At 41.3% G+C, this 18069-nt stretch overlaps 1 protein-coding gene across 1 annotated transcript in view; it reads left to right on the top strand.

Moving 5' to 3' along the window:
• The window catches only part of LOC122792791 (AF4/FMR2 family member 1-like), a 1648712-nt gene that overhangs the window by 1321948 nt on the left and 308695 nt on the right, over positions 1 to 18069 (top strand). The window contains exons 14-16 of the mRNA XM_044060361.1: positions 9172 to 9240; positions 16175 to 16268; positions 16365 to 16408. Of these exons, the coding sequence (XP_043916296.1) occupies positions 9172 to 9240; positions 16175 to 16268; positions 16365 to 16408 (207 nt within the window). The remainder of the gene's footprint in view (positions 1 to 9171; positions 9241 to 16174; positions 16269 to 16364; positions 16409 to 18069) is intronic.

Genomic DNA, 18069 nt, shown 5'->3' with positions numbered 1-18069 from the left:
AAAGAAGGAAGCTACTGCACAACAAAGCAAAATCCCATAAAGGGAAGACATCTCTGATCAACACTAGCAGAAAACTACGTTCTCTCATAAAAACATCCAAGGCCAACTTTGAGAGAAAAATTGCTAAGGACACTAAAGATAACCACAAAGCCTTCTTCAGCTATGTTAGAAACCTGGGCGGAAACCCTCAGATATGTTCAGAGTTAGTTCACAACAACAAAAAATGCACTGAACCCACAGATATTGCCAACATTCTGGCTGACAGGTTCAGTGCAAATTTCTCCCCTCCCTCACCCCCAAAAGAAGAAATACTTATCCCAGCTGAATGTAATCTCCCTGTCATCTCAGATGTCCAGGTGAGAGCTGCCCTCAGCAAAGCTAAAAACACAGCATCAATGGGGCCTGACGGTATCCCGGGTTGCGTGCTACGTGAACTCCAAGAGGAGCTAAACCCGCACATAAAAATGCTATTTAACCTTAGCCTTACTACAGGATATGTACCTGAACACTGGCGTACAGCAACAGTGGTCCCACTCTACAAAGGGGTACCTCTACAGACCCTGGGAACTACCGCCCCATAAGCTTAACCAGCCTGGTCTGCAAAGCTAGGGAAAGAATCATTATGGAACTCATAAACAGAGACATTGGGGACCTACAGACACTTGACCCCACCCAGTTCGGCTTTGTAAAGGGCAGATCCTGCCTTTTGAACCTGGTTGACTTTTTCGAAACAGTCACTAGAACCATTGATGAGGGCAAAGCAATCCATACAGCCTACCTGGACTTGGCTAAGGCCTTTGACACAATACCCCACTCAGGCATCATAGATAAGCTCAACAGCTTAAATGTAAACCCTTATGTCACTAGATGAGTTGCAAACTGGCTAAAGGACAGAACCCATAAAGTTAAAATCGCTGGAGCAATGTCAGACTCAAAGCCAGTCACAAGTGGTGTCCCACAGGGATCTGTCCTGGGACCCCTCTTGTTCGGCATTTATTTCTCAGATGTTAAAGCAAACATGGAAGGGTTGTGGCTGACAAAGTTTGCAGATGACTGCAAACTAGGCGCCATAGTCGATACACCAGCGGACACATACATCCTACAAAAAGGCCTCACAGAAACGGACAACTGGTGCCGGAGTCATGGCCTTAAACTAAATGCCAAAAAATGTATAGTCATCCCCTTTGGGAAAAACAAAGTACCCACAAATTATCACATAGACAGCAACCCACTGAGTATGGAAAAAGTAATCAGAGACCTAGGGACCCAAGTCGACAGCGACCTCTCATTTGACACCCACGTTGCCAAAGTGGTTAGAAAAACATTCTACCTTGCACACCTTATCATGAAGGGATTCACATCCAGATCCAAGGATGTCATTGTACCCCTATACTCCTCCCTCATCAGACCCATGATTGAGTACAATGCCCCATTTGATATGTACCTCACCCGGCATTTGCAACAGCTGGAGAGACCACAAAAGTACCTCACCAAGAGGATCAAGGGTCTCCAACATATGTCTTATTCTGCCAGACTAAAGAAACTCCAGCTCTATTCAGTAGCATACCGCCTGCTCAGAGGTGATCTCTGCCTGACGTACAAGGCCATGTCCAATCAGGAACTGATGGACATGCTCCACCTCAAAAAATCCAAATCAATCAGAACCACGTGAGCTAAAGACTTAAAACCTCGGCTCAAGTATGAATAGGACATGCTGGAGGGATAGATTCATAACCCAGAGGCTTCCCATGCTCTGGAACAAGATCCCAGTTCATGTTAGGCAGAGACCCTCACTGGCTCTCTTCAAGAGAAATCTTGATGAGTGGAAGGGAGATCGTAAGTTTACCCCAGGGGTCACATCTGTGTCACTACTAGACAGGGGCACAGTATCTAATTCTATTATATAAGGGGACCTTCACTGTGTCACTACTAGACAAAGGCACAGCATTCTAAATCTATTCTGTGCATTTTGTACCATTTTATGGGGTGGCGAAAGCCACATCACAATGGCTAGGCATACAAATGCCCCAGGGCAGATAGCCTAGTACTAAACTATGAAACTATACCTTCATAAACCATTATAAATTGGATATTATCTCTAGAGGGAGAGCATCATTTGGCTGTGCAGTGCTCCGGAACATCCTTCCATGAAGGCCGCCCAAGGTACAGGTAGCTGGGGACTCTGTCCCAAAGGTTGCTGACAAATGAAGTTAATTACTTCAGATTAAGAAGTTATGTACTCACCATAACTTTCCATCTGAGTAGGTAGACTTCATTTGTCTGCAACCATCCCACCCTCCTTCCCCCTGATCTTCGGATGTTATTTGGCCAGAGGTATTACTCTGCCCTTTAAGGAAGTTAGTTAGTTTCCTTTCTCAGCCTTATTGGTTATTGGCAAACTTGATCTGAGTTCAGTCAGGGTTGGCAGGGGATTATGGGTGAAGGGGAGGAGCTAGGAGCTCGGATCTAAGCTATGAAAGATTGCCGGCTCGGATCCGAGGTCGGACCCGATTCCCAAAGGTTGCTGACAAATGAAGTCTACCTACTCAGATGGAACGTTATGGTGAGTACATAACTTCTTATTTTTTCAGTCACAAGAAATAGTTGGATAGAATCTCACATGCAGAAAAAGTAATCTCGCTGTACTTGTCCTAACTTAAGAGAAGCTGATACCATAACATAATAGATTTTGACTTTTCTAGACCCAAATCCACCTTTACCTGCATTCTTAATCATGATAATGAAGCATGAATCATTATTCAAAAGCGAGGTGATGGCTAACTATTTTCCTTTAATTAAATTATAAAACTTATGCATATTCTGCTTCCTATACAAGTCATAGATTTCTTTCTCTACAGCTCATTCAAACACATGAATCACGTTATTGCTATGCGGGATAAATAAACTAGAACATTTATATCTATTAGTAATAATATCGCTATCATTATTCCCAAACAATATCTTTAACTTCAGCTTTCAGTCAGAATATTTAAATTCAGCTAAAGTTTTTGAAATGTCCAGAAATTGTCTCTCTAAGACGAGTCAAACCTTTAGCAAAGATGGATATCTTGTCTTTTGTCCAGGTGTGTGATGATAAGTTAAAAAACAATTTCTTTATTTTCTTGTTTGGCTGTGAGTCACTGACCGCTGGAATGACTTCTGTTGGGATAAATTATTTCTTTCAGGCCACAGTTGGGACACAGGTAGTGGCTCCTCTAGCAAAAAAGAAAAGAAGAAATCATTAACAGGATCAAGGACTTGAATGGAGCTGAATGCTGTTGCCCTGGTTTACTATTCATATCCCTTGCTTCATTTGTTTTCATATTATCCAACATCGCCCTGCATCACCATCAAGAGCTTGTGGAATAGTAGCTGTTTCATTGGAGCCGAAGTCTACTGTCCCACTCTGATTGCTTGAGTATGTTAACATTCTCCCATTCTAATTGGCTGCTGATGATAGAAGTCTCTTAGTGCCTAAATCACCCTTTGTAAAAGGAGTTTTAAGAAGAACTCTTTGATTTTGCTCATTTAATTGCAGTGCAGGTGTTAGCAAATCATAGTTCGTCTGCTGAGAATTAGTGGTTTGATCTTGTTTCTTACTAAGAACTGTTTCACAATCATTATCAGTTGTTTTTCCTTTAGACCAAGAAAATACATTCCCTTGACTAAAGTATCTCATATCCCTCATCAGTTTTCATTTTTTCATATGCTACTATACGATCTTGTGTTTCATGCAGCAAATCTGCTTGTGCATTCAAGTCAATCACTGAAATTAACTCAGCATATAATGTCTCAGTTTCAGTATATAATTCTTGTTCAGTGGGGTCAAAGAAAATGTTCATCATTCCATGTACCGAAAAGAGCAGCTAAGGTTAATTAATTGCCATCCCCTCAATAGATCAGGATAACTGTCACGTTGCATAGGCATTTTTTGTATCCTGAGTCTGCATGGCACAATTTTATATTGTAGGTTTAACTCATTCTCTGGCACTGTAAATCTTTAAACTGACATGCACTTCAAGCATCTTCAAGCTGTCTTAATTTGATTTTAAACTGTTATATACTATTATCATTTGGTATTTCATTGTTTGTATCATACCATTCTGTTCCATTTTGTCCAAATAATGGATTGTTGGGAATGTCCATGAAATTCAGTATGAAACAATTACAATTTGGTGATGTACTGGTAGAGGGTATTGCACATATAGCCGAGTTTGAATGGAAGCGTTTCTTTAAAACCCATGCTTACAGAGTTTCAGAAACGATGATTATGTGAGTATAATAATATAAATGCTTGTTTGTGAGCTCATTCATTCATTATGCCTGAAGAAGACTGACTAGGCGAAAGTTTTTGAACTGGCTTTTAGTCATTTATTTTCTTGTTCATAAATGTATATGCATTGAGCGGTTCTTGGTTTCAGTGGCTTTTTGTTGTTCTGCTGCTTTTTAGTGGAGTTCAAAGGATTTACTTGAGTTACTGGCTGTTATTTGGTTTGCATAAGTAAGTCAAATAAGTGTCTGCTATTGATTACTGTACCAGGTTACAAAATACAAGGATATGCCATAATATTATTCAAGAATACAGTCTAGGTTCCACACTTAACTTGCAAATGCAGCAGTTGACACATTTTAGGTCAGAGCTGACTCTGACACAAGCAGTACACAGCCAGAATTTGGGGAGGTAAATGCTGTGTATGTTTGGCATCAATTTTACTATATGTATGTGAGTGAGAGAAAGGTATTAGGCACCTAGGTGGTCAGTGAATGTGCTATGTGTTGTCTCTTAGCCAAAGTAAGGGCATACTGAGCACGCCTACATTTGCCTCCAGGCACAACAGCTGGTGCTTCCCCCTCCGAGTCGTCCTCTGTGGCTGTAGTGACCTAGGCATTGGTTGGAGGGATGTATATCCCTTCCACTTGCTGATACTGTTGCAGCTGTTTCTGCAGGATCAGATTGTGTAACCTAGCACATATTGCGAAGACTTGTGCACATGTGCATGGATTATACTGAAGGGCTCCACCAGATGTATGTAGGCACTGGAACCATGACTTCAGCAGCCCAAACACATGCTCTTTGATGTTTCTCGTTTGAGTGTTTGCCTCATTATTGCATTCTTCCTTGGCTGTGTGTGCACTTCCCATGGGTGTCATGAGCCACAGTTCCAGTGCATAGCTAGCATCCCCTAGTAAATGGCCCTGTGGGATGTCCCCTCTAGCAGACATCTGGTACATTTGTGATATGTGCCAGATATGAGAGTCATGATAATTGCCAGGGTTACCAGCACACACATTCAAGATAATTCCCTGGGCATTGCACACAGCTTGGCAGTTGGAGTGGTATCCCTTGCAGTTAATGTAGACTCTACCCTGATCTCCAGCTGGTGCCTTAATGTGTACATGAGTGAAATATATGGCACTCAGTACTTCATGGTAGTGTACTACACAGTAGAACTGTTGCATATTGCTGGCCTTCTCCTCAGAACTATGGGGAAACATGTGCTCACTGGCATGTATGAGCATAGCATCCAGGAATTGGTAGAGGATCCTGGATGCTGATACTTGTGACACACCTATCATGTTGCCAGTTGGTCTTTGAAAAGTATCTGTAGCTAAGATTCACATGGCATTGACTCTGGCTCTGAGCTGAGGGTGGCAGAGCTCACAGAGTTCTTGTAATATGTCCCTGTCCATCCTGTAGCTCTCTCCAGGTCATGCAGCATCTGGTAAGTTACCCTGGGCCTGAACACTCTTTTCCTTCTCAGCCTAGACCTAGTGTCACTAGCATTAGCAGCATTGGCTTCAGCCTCTAGCACATATATTTGGAGCAAAGCGGCAACCCCTAACACTGTCCAGTTGAAATTTCCTTATATCCATTCCAATGGTATTGAAGTATTCAGAAAAAAAAACAGAATGGAGGTTACATGGATGCTTTATAGTTTGTTAAATAGCTTCACTATGTTGAATTGGTTCATTAAAATGCAATTCACCAGCTTATGCTGTAATGAGCATCTATTAAACACAGCTACTGCGTACCTATTACTGCACTATGCGCACCTCCTTGCACTTCCACCCACTTTTGTTCAAATAACATACATACAGACAAAACTGGTATTATTTTCGTCAGTTTTTGTGATATCACACAAACTTGGAGCACAAAAAGTGAAAGGAAGGTTGCACAACCCTGTACTATAACTCAGGACCTACTACTACTACCTACTACTAGTGCTAATACTCTAGCCCTACAGATACATGTGCCTCCACAGGAATAGTTACGTAACAAGCAGAGTGAAACCTGCCATGCATTCCTCCATTTCCCGTGATTGTGACAAACCCTATATATTTAATATACTAAACTTTCAATAAAACTTCCTGTTTGAAAATGCTTTTGAGTCTCTTGTTCTCTTATGTTTTTGCGAAAAGTTGTTGTCAAGGCATTTTTCCCACCCCTGTTAAGTTTTTTTTTTTTTTTTTTTTTTTGCTGTGAGGGGCACCAAGTGAGGGTTTCACCCTGGGCTCCAAATGGCCTAGCTGCTCCCCTGTGCTCTGATGTAAGTGATTTACTCTGGTGTAACCCTGCACCAAGTCTAAAATACTTGTTCTAGTGCGATTTACTCTGGTGTAATCCTGCTCTGATTCCAAAAGACTTGTTCCAGTGTAAGTGATTTACTCCGGTGTAACCCTGCCCCAATTCCAAAAGACTTGTTCCACTGTAAGTGATTTACTCTGGTGTAAGCCTGCCCCGATTCCAGAAGACTTGTTCCAGTGTAAGTGATTTACTGTGGTATAACCCTGCCCCAATTCCAGAAGACTTGTTCCAGTGTAAATGATTTACTCCAGTGTAACCCTGTCCCTATTCCAAAAGATTTGTTCCAGTGTAAGTGATTTACTCTGGTGTAACCCTGCACCGATTCCAATTGATGGCCTTAAAATTTATGCAAGGCAAATGTATTTTAAAATTGGCACTCAGTCCTGTGCAGCTTAATCAAGAAGTTATGTTAACCATGTAAACACCGTAGAGGTAAGCACTGTCTGTCTAAGTGACTTGTTCAGACTAATAGCTGTAGAGGTAAGCACTGCCTGTCTAAGTGACTTGCTTAGAATCATACCTGTAGGTAAATGGAGGCTAAAGGAGTTAAATCCTGCACTGCTGGATGAAGCTATTTGTGGTCTCACTGAACTGTAGAATTCTAGATTGTTGTTTACGTAAACTGAGGATTTGTTTTGTTTGGTACCGGTGTCTCTAATGTCAGAGATTTGGGATGCATGGCTAGGCTTAAAAAGGCCCTTGTGGTCATTAGCCTAGTAAACTCCTATGAAACTATGAACTTGCAAAAACATTCAAGCATTTCTTGTAACTGCCGCAGTCTTTTTAGGTATTACTGCAGTGGTGGTGCTGCGGTAGCGTTGTCGCCTTACAGTAAGACGTTGTCCGGTTCGATTCTCAGCTAGAGCGTCTTCTGCATGGAGACATGCGTGAATGGGCATACCTTCATTGAAGGTTGTGCATCAGAGCTGGCAACTCGGCATGTAAAAATCTACTACCAATCATTAGCGGACTGGAGTTCCGCTGTGGCAACCCCTAACTGGGAAAAGCCGAAAGACACAACAACAACAACCTTTTGTATATTTATTACATGTTCAACACATTTTGGGTATATAATATTAGAGCTATGTATTAGGAGAAATATAATTAAAGTTGTATATCATTTTAGGTGTTTAATTACTAATTAAGATACAAATGTGATTTATTTGAAACTGTTTATTTTGCTATTGACTAACATAATATTGATTCAAAAGGTTGGAATTGCTTAACTTTCACATCCCGTTGTACTTGTATACTAACTCCATGATTGCACCATCTTGTGAAAAAGAGAAATCCTGTGGCACCACAGTCTTTATCTTTCACAGCAAAATTCCTGAATCACACAGTAGTGATCACACATTAGAGTCTAAATCACTAATATGTGTTGATCGCAAACCTTCCACCCATTTCTTTAAAATATTTGCAATCTTTCATGCCCAAGATGGCAGTCAATCTCAGATATGATATGATACTGTGTATTGGACCTACTACATAGGTTTTACAATTACTTGAACCTTTGGACTAACAGCACCTCATTGAAAAGAGTCCAGTAACAGTTACTGCATCACCTACGTATTTTCTGTTTGTAAACCAACATTGCATTTCATTATTTCTCCTCAATGAATGAGCTAAGGAGTTAAGGGAATAAGACTCTAGTTATGTTCAAACACTTGTTGTTTTTTGCTTTTCTTTACAATTAAAAAAATCTCCTAACCCTTGCTGGATGGCATGTGAAATCCTTACCCACCTCTCACTGGGGAGAGGAGTAATGAGCAGGGCCTGCAGAGGATGGAAGCTTGTTAGGGGGTATAGGGGTAGAATGTGGAGAAGCAAGGACTCAAAAGTATATATATATATATATATATATATATATATATATATATATATATATATATAAACAAGGATAGTAAAATTAACAGAAGCATTGAAGTCTTAAGTTATTTTGTTAGAAGAATGTTATGTTTAGAAAATTTGAGCATCATTATTGTCTAATTTCAAAAGATAGCTACTTGTACACAAGATGTTTGAGCTTTTTGGTAAGTTGTTTTTCAGTTCCATTGACACACTGGGATAAAGCCAACTGACCATGACTCAGATAGCCTGGATTCTGGTAGTGTCTGTGGCATCTGTTGGACCTGTCGTGGGAGGATGGGCTTGCCTATCCTGGGTGTGAAGAGGTGGACCGGTTATATTCAGTGCTGCAGTCCCTTCAGAAAAGGGATGACAGTGCAAATCACAACCATGCAAAGGAATGACCAATGTAAGATAATTGAACTACTGACACTGATAGTAGTGTTCACAGCTAGTATTTGGGAGGATATAGTTGCATTAAAGTGAGTGTAGTGGCTCATAAGGTGATGTTTGTTACTTAACAACTCACCTACCCAAGGCGTTGTTGAGAGCACAGACCATCATTGGGACTGCCTGAATGATGGCTCTCAGCCTTGTATAGGGCTAGAAAGTGTGAGCTGGAAGGCATGGAGCAAAAGGCAACGAGAAGTACATTCACACTACTGTCCACTAGATGAAATTAAAGTGCAGTGCTACAAGTTTAGCAAAATGAGGCTTGCATTTTTTTTTTGTTACAGATTTATAATGAAGCTGAAGACATTTGCAGACTCTTCATCACCTGTTGAAAAACCATTCACAGTTTTAAGGTGAGAGTTAATTTTCCTAAAATGATAGTGTTACCAGTGTGTATGTGTGTGCACTGAACTTTTTTCCTGAGAAATGATTCATTTTCCTTTGAGAAGCACTGTATGACTGAGTGGTATGTAAAACAGATCAGAAAAATTGTAATTTATTGCTGTTGGGACATTCTGTGCCATAGGTGTGGTGTGGGATAATTTGTCAGTCTACTGAATGGCGCTGGTTTAAGATGACTAAATAGTCAGATCATTTGGGAAACTATGTTTCCAGTTATGCAAATATGCTGATGTTGGGATCTGTTAGGGTGTGGTATTGTTATGATTCGAGGTTTTGATTATTTTATGTAGTATAGGAGGCAAAGTAGAGCAAATTCTGGTGGCCGTTTGTTATTTGTTAGTTGCGTGCTGCCTGGTACATTTTTTGTTTATGAGATTATTTTTTGGAAGAATTTAAGGTGCAGGTTCATTAAATGACAATTTTTTTCCACTGTAAAATTATCTGTTGCTGTAATTAACATGCACTTTGTCTACAAAAGCACATTGTATATGCCATTCAAAATTATGAAATTAAGTACCTACAAAGAAGCCACCTTTGTCATAAGACAAAGGCAAGCAATTCTCTTTTTTAAGTAGTTGTATTGTGGCATCAAAGAACTCTAAGTACTGCTTTACTTGTTGTAGGATGCCATTAAGTCTCCTTACAGTTGTTTCTCCCGGTATTCAAAAAGTCTTTTATTAAAATTATTATATTTTTACCTGGCACAGTTGGGATTTGCAGTGTGAGGCTTTTTATGAAGACGTATAAAAACTGTAGATGTGAAGTTGTTCTATTTCGCCGTTCATTCTTACAGATGGGTTTGGAGCTGATCCTCGGCTCTGAATCGGCCAACTACAAAGTTTGAGGTCTTCAGACAGCTTGAGGCCAAGTCCCTATCCCATGCAACTTGATTTACCCCAGATCTAGTTTGCCACTGCAACAGATCGGAGGTTTCCTTACAGCTCGGGCCATTATAGTTTTTTCTTCTAGAAAAAGTTCATCTTTGCAAACTTTGATAATAGTTATCAATTTAATAACTTTCAAAACTTTTTGAACTAATATAAAGCTTAGCCTTTGATAGTCCTTAATAGTCTTTTTGGCCTTCGTTTATCAGACCTTTAGTATCTCCCTTCCCTTCCTTTTGGTGTGCCTTTTTATAGATTACAAGAGTGTTAAGTAGTTTAGAAATGTGTTTTAGCAGACATTTATAGCTTATTAGAGTGTGTTTATAGAACATTAACAGTTAGTTTCTATTTAGCATTATAGAGCCCATTTGTTTTTTAAGGGCTGCTAACTATTTAAAATACTTGTGTGTTCTTTGAATTTGTTGAACATGTGTGTGTGTGTGTTTCTGATATACCTTTATTACAGGTTTTCTTGTGTGCATTTGGATATTTCTCATGGCTGACCAGGATAAGGAGAAACAACCCAAGTCTGGGTTTAAAAAATGTCCAAAGTGTGGACAAAAATATCTGTGACTGATGGTCATGTTAATTGTGTTTATTTTTTGGGTGCTTTGAACTTGCAAGACAATTGCTCCATCTGCCATTCTTTTAGTAGCCATATACTACATGAAATAAAAAGAAAGTTAATTGACAGAGGGCTATTAAAATCATCTTTTTAGGAAGCTTTGGGCGACCATGATAAAGCTAGTAAATCCCCCAAATCTTCCAAGTCCTCTAAGTCTTCATCATTGGAACAGAGACTTGTGGATCCAACAAAAATCAAAAAAATCTTCGACGTCAGCTCCACAGCCTTCTGTGGAGCCAAGAGCCTTATCCTTTTGGAGCTGGTCCCCAGTCCTGGAACCGGTCTCCGCAGTACTGAAGCCACCAATTTTACAATTGGTACCACCCTCAATCCATTCAGCTCTGTCCTCGATAAGCCTTTCTGATTTGGATGTGGATCGTGTGGTGCAGAAGTTGTTACAGGCACCGGCGTTTGCAACATTTTTCTCGGTTCCAACCCAAGTGGTTTCGGAACCAAAAATTGTTCCTCCATCTACTTCTTTTCCTCCTCCGAGCCATACTGGTCCATTGGAGCTGGATGAGTTGGACCTGATGATTGTGGAGCCCTCGGAACCGACGGCTGCTCCATTGCCATCAATTCCAGTTACTCAGACTTCCTCAGTGCCCATCAAGGAGTCTAGGAGCTGACACTCGCCGGTCGGGTCCGGGGAGGATAGTCGGACTGACCTTTCAGTTCCGACTTTGCCTCTTGGGGCTTCAGCTCAGATGAGTTTGGCTTCTACCTCTGGATGGGAGCCCACTGTTCCAGTGCCGAGGGAATCATCTGTTTCTTTGGATCCAGTGGTTCCTTCTCACTGGAGCAGAGGTGCTTTTGAGGTCATGAGGAGAGTATTGTCCCCCAGGATATCCACAACTTCAGGACCAACTACCTCTTCCCTAACAGATCCCTTTGAAGCGTAGAGACTCTGAGCCTCAGGAAGCCCCACTGGGGGGGTCCCTGCTCTTCCGAGACCTCACCAGAAGCTTCCACTGATGGGGATCCCAGAAAGAGAATTTGCAAGAGGAAATATCTAGACTCCCTGCAGGAGTGTATCACATCTGACACCGACTTAGATGAATCAGAAGGGTCCCCACGGTCCCCCTCTGAAGATATCTTGGAAATCCTAAAGCAGAGGGGTGGCTGGAAGCCCACCAACCCTACTGAGGATGAGTCGGTCCTCCTGAAAGCTTTTGGGTCAGCCCTCCATCTCTTGTAGGCGTCTTCACCCTTCGATGAGCTTATGGAGCTGGTCTCATGAAGGGAGTGGAGTCACCGGACACCTTGGAGCCTGTTCCTAGGAGGCCCAATAAGTTTATTTCTGCCCCTCATGATAAGACCTTTCCCACTAAGGGAGTGCCTGTTGATGCCATGGTGGTGGCAGCAGCAGCCACCAAAAAGGAGATGTCGGAAACTTCTTCCTCTGTCCAGCCTCCTAACAGAGACTCTAGGATCATGGATAGATACAGGAAGCACATGTTTAGTTCAGCGACTTTTGCCATGCGTTCATTGAACTACCTCATACATTTAACAAGAATGCAGAGAGACCTCCTAAAAGAGCTTGGAGAAACTGTACAGATTACGGTAGCTGAGGGAGCTACAGACAAGGTTACGTCCCACCTTGCTACCCTTAATTCCATAGCGAACTCTTCCATGCATCTGATTTCATATGCAGCTGATGGAATGAGTAGGGCAGCGGGTACAGGAATTGCTCTTAGGAGACACTCCTGGATGTGCTTATGTTCCTTTGCAGAGCCCTTTAAATCATCCTTTGTCAACACCCCTTTTTGATGGCTCCTCTCTTATCGGGCCCAAAGTTAAGGAAACTCTGACTAGGTGTGAGGAGGGAGGAAAGACTCTGTCTGCCGTTGGAGTCCATTTTTCCACCCCTATTAGACCCTACCCCATGGGTCAAAAGGGAGGAAAGATGTGGTTCCGAAAAGCCCAAGGAGCCTTTATGGATACACGTGGTGAACCCCCACTCCAGGGGCAGAGGCGAGGGCAATAATGGAAGACGCCACCCTCACGGCAGAGGGTTCCACAAAACCAGGATGACCGAGACCAGTTCTTTGGGAAGCCCTACTAGTGCTCCTGAAAGGAGGCCTGAATGTCCTTCTCTGGAGGCAGTCGGGGGTTACTTATCTTTGTATCCAGACGCCTGGCTAAAAATGAACGACAACTGGGTACAAAGCATTATTTCCAGAAGATATTTTATTCCCTTCGCCACTCCTCCCCCCTTCATAACAAAAATCCCGGACGTTCCACCCAGTTACAGGGAACAAGCAACAGTAGAGGTCCAAAGGTTTCTAGAAAAAAAGAGTCATCCCACCAGTCCCAGCAGACCAGATAGGATCCAGAACTTACTCAAGATTATTTTTAGTTCTAAAAAAGACAGGGGACTAAACAGACTAAACAGATCTGTCAAAAAGGAGACATTCCAGATGGTCACACTACAGTCGATACTTCCATTCTTAGGGAAAGACAATTGGATGTGCTCGATAGATCTCCAGGATGCATACCACCACATAAAAATGGCCAGACCATCCAGGGATCATCTGCGCTTCTGGCTGGGAGCCAATCACTACCAGTTTTGAGCTCTGCCCTTTGGTCTCAGAGTGTTCACCAAATGTATGGCAGTGGTCACGGCTCACCTGAGGCGTTTGGGATTCCAGGTGTTTTCGTACTTAGATGACTGGCTCCTCACCACCACCACCAAGCATCAAGCCAGGGACACCACACTTACTCTTTGCAATCAACTGGGGATTACCATAATCTCAGAAAAATCTGCCTTGTCACCATCGCAACATATCATTTTAATCAGAGCAGATTTGGACACCACTTTAAAACTTCCTTTAGAAAGGATATCAGTACTTCGTCAGCAAATTCTGAATGTCATTTCCAGAGACAAGGTGCCAGCCTTAGAAGTGCTAAAATTGTTGGGTATGATGGCAGCTACAATAATAGCATTTCCATTGGGTCGTATGCACATGCAGATTCTACAATGGCTTCTGTTCATGCAGTGGTCTTATCAAGAGCACCCAATGTCACATCTCATTATTTTAACAAACACATGCAAAATGGATCTTCGGTGGTGGTTGACCTCTCTCCAAGTAACGACAGGTCGTCATTTTATCCTACCCTCACCATCAGCCACAGTGACCACAGACACTTCCCTGATCAGGTGGGGAGGGCATTTTCAGGGAAGAACAGCCCAAGGCACATGGACCGAACAAGAGACAAATCTATATATCAATGTCCTGGAGATGAGAGTGGTGCTCTTGGTGTTGCAGTACTTCCAGGACTCTCTCCCTCTAGGGACAATTGCAATTCAGACAGACGTGTTGGTAGTCTGGTACTTAAACAAACAAGGAGGAACCAGGTCGTATCACCTTTGTCAAGAGGCCCTAAGAGTATGGCAGTGGGCTACATCCACCCAGCGCTTTCTGATAGCAATGCACATCCCGGGGAAATCCAACGTGATTGCAGACAAACTGAGCAGGGCAGTTTTGTTGCCTTATGAGTGCTCCCGCAAAAAAGAAATATCGGAAAGAATATTCCGCAAATGGGGCTACCCTTACTGCAATCTCTTTGCATCCCACATAATCACAAAATGCAGAAGGTACTTTGCCCTAATTCCCCCTCTGGGAGATTCCCCAAGGGACACACTTATACACGATTGGTCTCCTTGCATTTCCACCAATTCCCCTGATACCCAAAGTATAACAGAAAGCCAAAGCCCTGGGAAGGACCATCATTCTAATAGCCCCTCATTGGCCTCATCAGATTTGGTTCCCCTTCCTTCGACCTCATCTGTTGGAAGAGCCTTGGATTCTAGACCCAGTTCCAGACCTTCTGATGCACTCGTCAGGAACTCTTCATCCCTCCCTTCAGTCCCTAAAATTGACAGCTTGGCTGCTTCAATTCCCAGCATAGCCAGGTTCCATATCCTCTCAAACGAAATGCAACATATCTTAATATCTTCTCATAAATCCTGTACTAGGAAGTTGTACCTCAGCAAATGGAAGAGATTTTCCATATGGGCTTCTCAGAATAAAATTGACCCTTACCAAGACTCTGTTTCCTCTATATTTCAATTTTTGACTATACGTTACAAAGGAGCGGTTACAGCTACAAGTCACGTGTAGCTTGCTGCCATCTCTAATTTTCATCTTGGTACTGAGGGCTTTAACATAATGTCACACAAGCTATCCAAAGCCTTTCTCAGAGGGGCTTTCCACCCTAGACCACCAGTTAAATCCCCTTATACCCCTTAGAACCAAAATTTTATGCTCTCACGCATTACTCTCCCACCGTTTGAGCCAGCTTCTTCATGCGATTTGAAATTTTTGTCTTGGAAGACTATCTTTCTAGTAGCCACCACGTCTGCTCAGGCTCTCAGAACTACAAGCCTTGTCCATAAAACCTCTGTATTTGGTTTTTCATGCTGACAGTTTCACTACGAACAAATCCTTCATTCTTACCTAAAGTTTGTACTGAAGCTAACCTTAACCAAACTATAGATTTACCAGTGTTTTTCCCTAAACACACTACCAATTTGGAGTATATGCTGCACAAACTTGATATTCACAGACAGCTCAGATTTTGCCTCGATAGAACCAAAGAATTCAGAAGATCTGAACAACCTTTTGTTTCCTTTTCAGATTCTAGAAAAGGTATGCCTGTGCAAAAACAACCCTATCAAAATGGTTATCTGATTGTACCACTTTCACGTACTCAGCTGCCAGTTTACCTCTACAACACAAAATTTTAAGGCTCATTCAGCCAGAGCTGTGTCCACATCTTTTTCATTTTCAGCTAGGATACCAATAGACAATATTTGTGCAGCAGCCACTTGGTCAAACCTCATACCTTTATCACTCATTACAAAGTCGATAGGGCGTCCAGGGACAGGGCCTCCTTTGGTTCTACTGTCCTGAGAGACATACTCTCGTGAGCCACCCGAGAAAGATGGTGCTTGGAATGTTACCCATCTATAAGAATGAACAACTTCACATAAAGAAATTATGTACTCACCATAATGTTCCATATGAGTTGTTTATCTCGCCTTCATTCTTACTTCCCACCCTCCTACCCCCTTCAGGTTTTTTCGAGGACCGAGATTCATGTTTTATCATGGTTGCTTTCTCTTTCCTATGGTTTTTACCTTAAAAAGTGACAGAATGGCATATGGTATTATTAGAGGCAGCAAACAAGATCTGAGGTAACTCAAGGTGCATCATGGGATAGGGACTTGGCCTTAAGCTGTCTGAAGACCTCGAGCTTTGTAGTTGGCCGACTCGGCTCCGAACCCATCTGTAAGAATGAAGGCAAGATGAACAACTCACATGAAACGTTATGGTGAGTACATAACTTCTTTTTTTCTAATTGCTTGGATTTCAGCATGCGCTGTCTGTCCTTGCTGTACATGGCTATGTTTCGTCATAAAAAAGACACTGCAATGAAGTATTCACGTGTCCTTGGTGAACACTTTAAGGTAAACAGCAAGCACATTCTTTATTTCTCCTTCCTTTTTTTATCTTAAAAAGAAACATAGTTTAAATTAATATTTGTTTCTTTATATTTATTGTAGAACACTTCCAAGACAGCACAGTCCCAGTCTACTTACTCTGCCAGGTAATTTTAATTTAATTTTATTTATTTACTGTGTAGTTAAAGAAAATGAAATGCGGTTGCATTATAGTTTCGCTAACTGTATATGTAAGAGAATTGTGGCCAAACTGATCATTTGACATGTCCTAAAGTAACACTTGGTACCTTTATCACTTGTATGACCTGTTGTCTGCTCTCTACATTACATATTTTCATGTTTTCCTCCGGTCTTGTTTTTATTCACAAAGACTTGCAGCTTGCTTGATAAGCTCATGTCTCAGGTGCTTAAAGGCCATAATGTGTAACCCAATGTGGCACTACCCACAGCTGCCTGACGTTCTTTAAAGTGCACTGTAATTCTTGACTCTCCTCTGTTATGATCAACATAATTGAACAGTTGGAGTTCATTCAAAATAGAAAATGCTTTTCATTCTTAAAATTCCACACAGTAAAAGTTCATATTTGTACTGTTTTGTGTACCCAGTCATTAAATGTTGTTTTTGTACAATAAAGTTGTAATACATTCCCTTCCAATGCTTCAGGCTGCATTATCCCACATAAGTACCTCCTTTTTCCCCCTGGTTAAGTATACCTTCTTCTCAGATGTGCTTACTAAAATCCTTTAGTCTACTCTATGCAATACTTTTCCAGACAGAGCACCTAACATTAGAAACCTAACAGTTCTTCAGATAGTCACGTACTTGTTGAAAATAATTCTACCAAAGCTGCATACTATACCGCTGATAGATTTGCTGTGATTACAATAAGGAATACCCCAGAGTTTACAAACCACATAAAGCTAACAGAGGTGTATCCTTGCATTACAAATAACTGTAATGTAACACTTGTGCCTTTGTTTTTTAAATTGTGAAATTAGTCATTACTTTCTCTCAGCGGAATCAGAATGATTCAGAAATAAACAGACCTCCCAGAGTTCCAGAATCTTCTGGAATGAACTAATTTTCTTTGCCATTAGGTCAAAAATAGAATGTCAAATTCTATTCTATTCTTTTCTATTATATGTAGGTGATTTGGCATAATCAACTCTTTATAGTTGTCAACACGGTCTTTTCTCGTTTTCACTCTCCTTAACTCCTCCCTATCTAATCCCTGTCCTGCTTTCTCTTTTAGTAGTAGCACCTCTAAATCTCCTCTGTATTCTTTACTTCATAACTAAATTTCAGTTTCCTTTTAGACTTCTACTTCTCAAGAAAATAATTCCTTATGGAGGTGAATAATATACAGATAAACTCTGCCGTAAATTTATTAAGGCATGCAGGCTCTTCATTGTCACTCTAACATCTACTTTGTTTTTGTCATCTGTTTTGAACTGTAGAGATCTGCCACAATAATTCCTATAACATGCATGTTGTTTCCAGTAACATTATAACGCATTATCAATCTCCATTTCCCCTCCCTTATCCAGTTCATGAGTCTGATGATTCTCTACAACTAAAGATGTGTCTTTTCAGCTGTGGTCTCCTGTGTGATGAACAACACCATTTCTGCTTTCTTAATGACCATACTGTGCTCAATTCATTACTTTCTCTATTTTACAATACAGGATTTTACCACTATGTAATGCGTCTCAAAAACTCCTTCCTTTAAGGAATCCCTTGTGTTTCCTTTTTACAAAGTTACAACTTTTCAGATACATAAAGCTTTATGCTTTAATATACATGCCA

This window comes from Protopterus annectens, chromosome 2.part0, assembly GCF_019279795.1.
Source record: "Protopterus annectens isolate FY-2018-M chromosome 2.part0, PAN1.0, whole genome shotgun sequence".
Taxonomy (NCBI): Eukaryota; Metazoa; Chordata; order Ceratodontiformes; family Protopteridae; genus Protopterus; species Protopterus annectens.
This window is presented reverse-complemented; position numbering and strand designations above follow the sequence as displayed.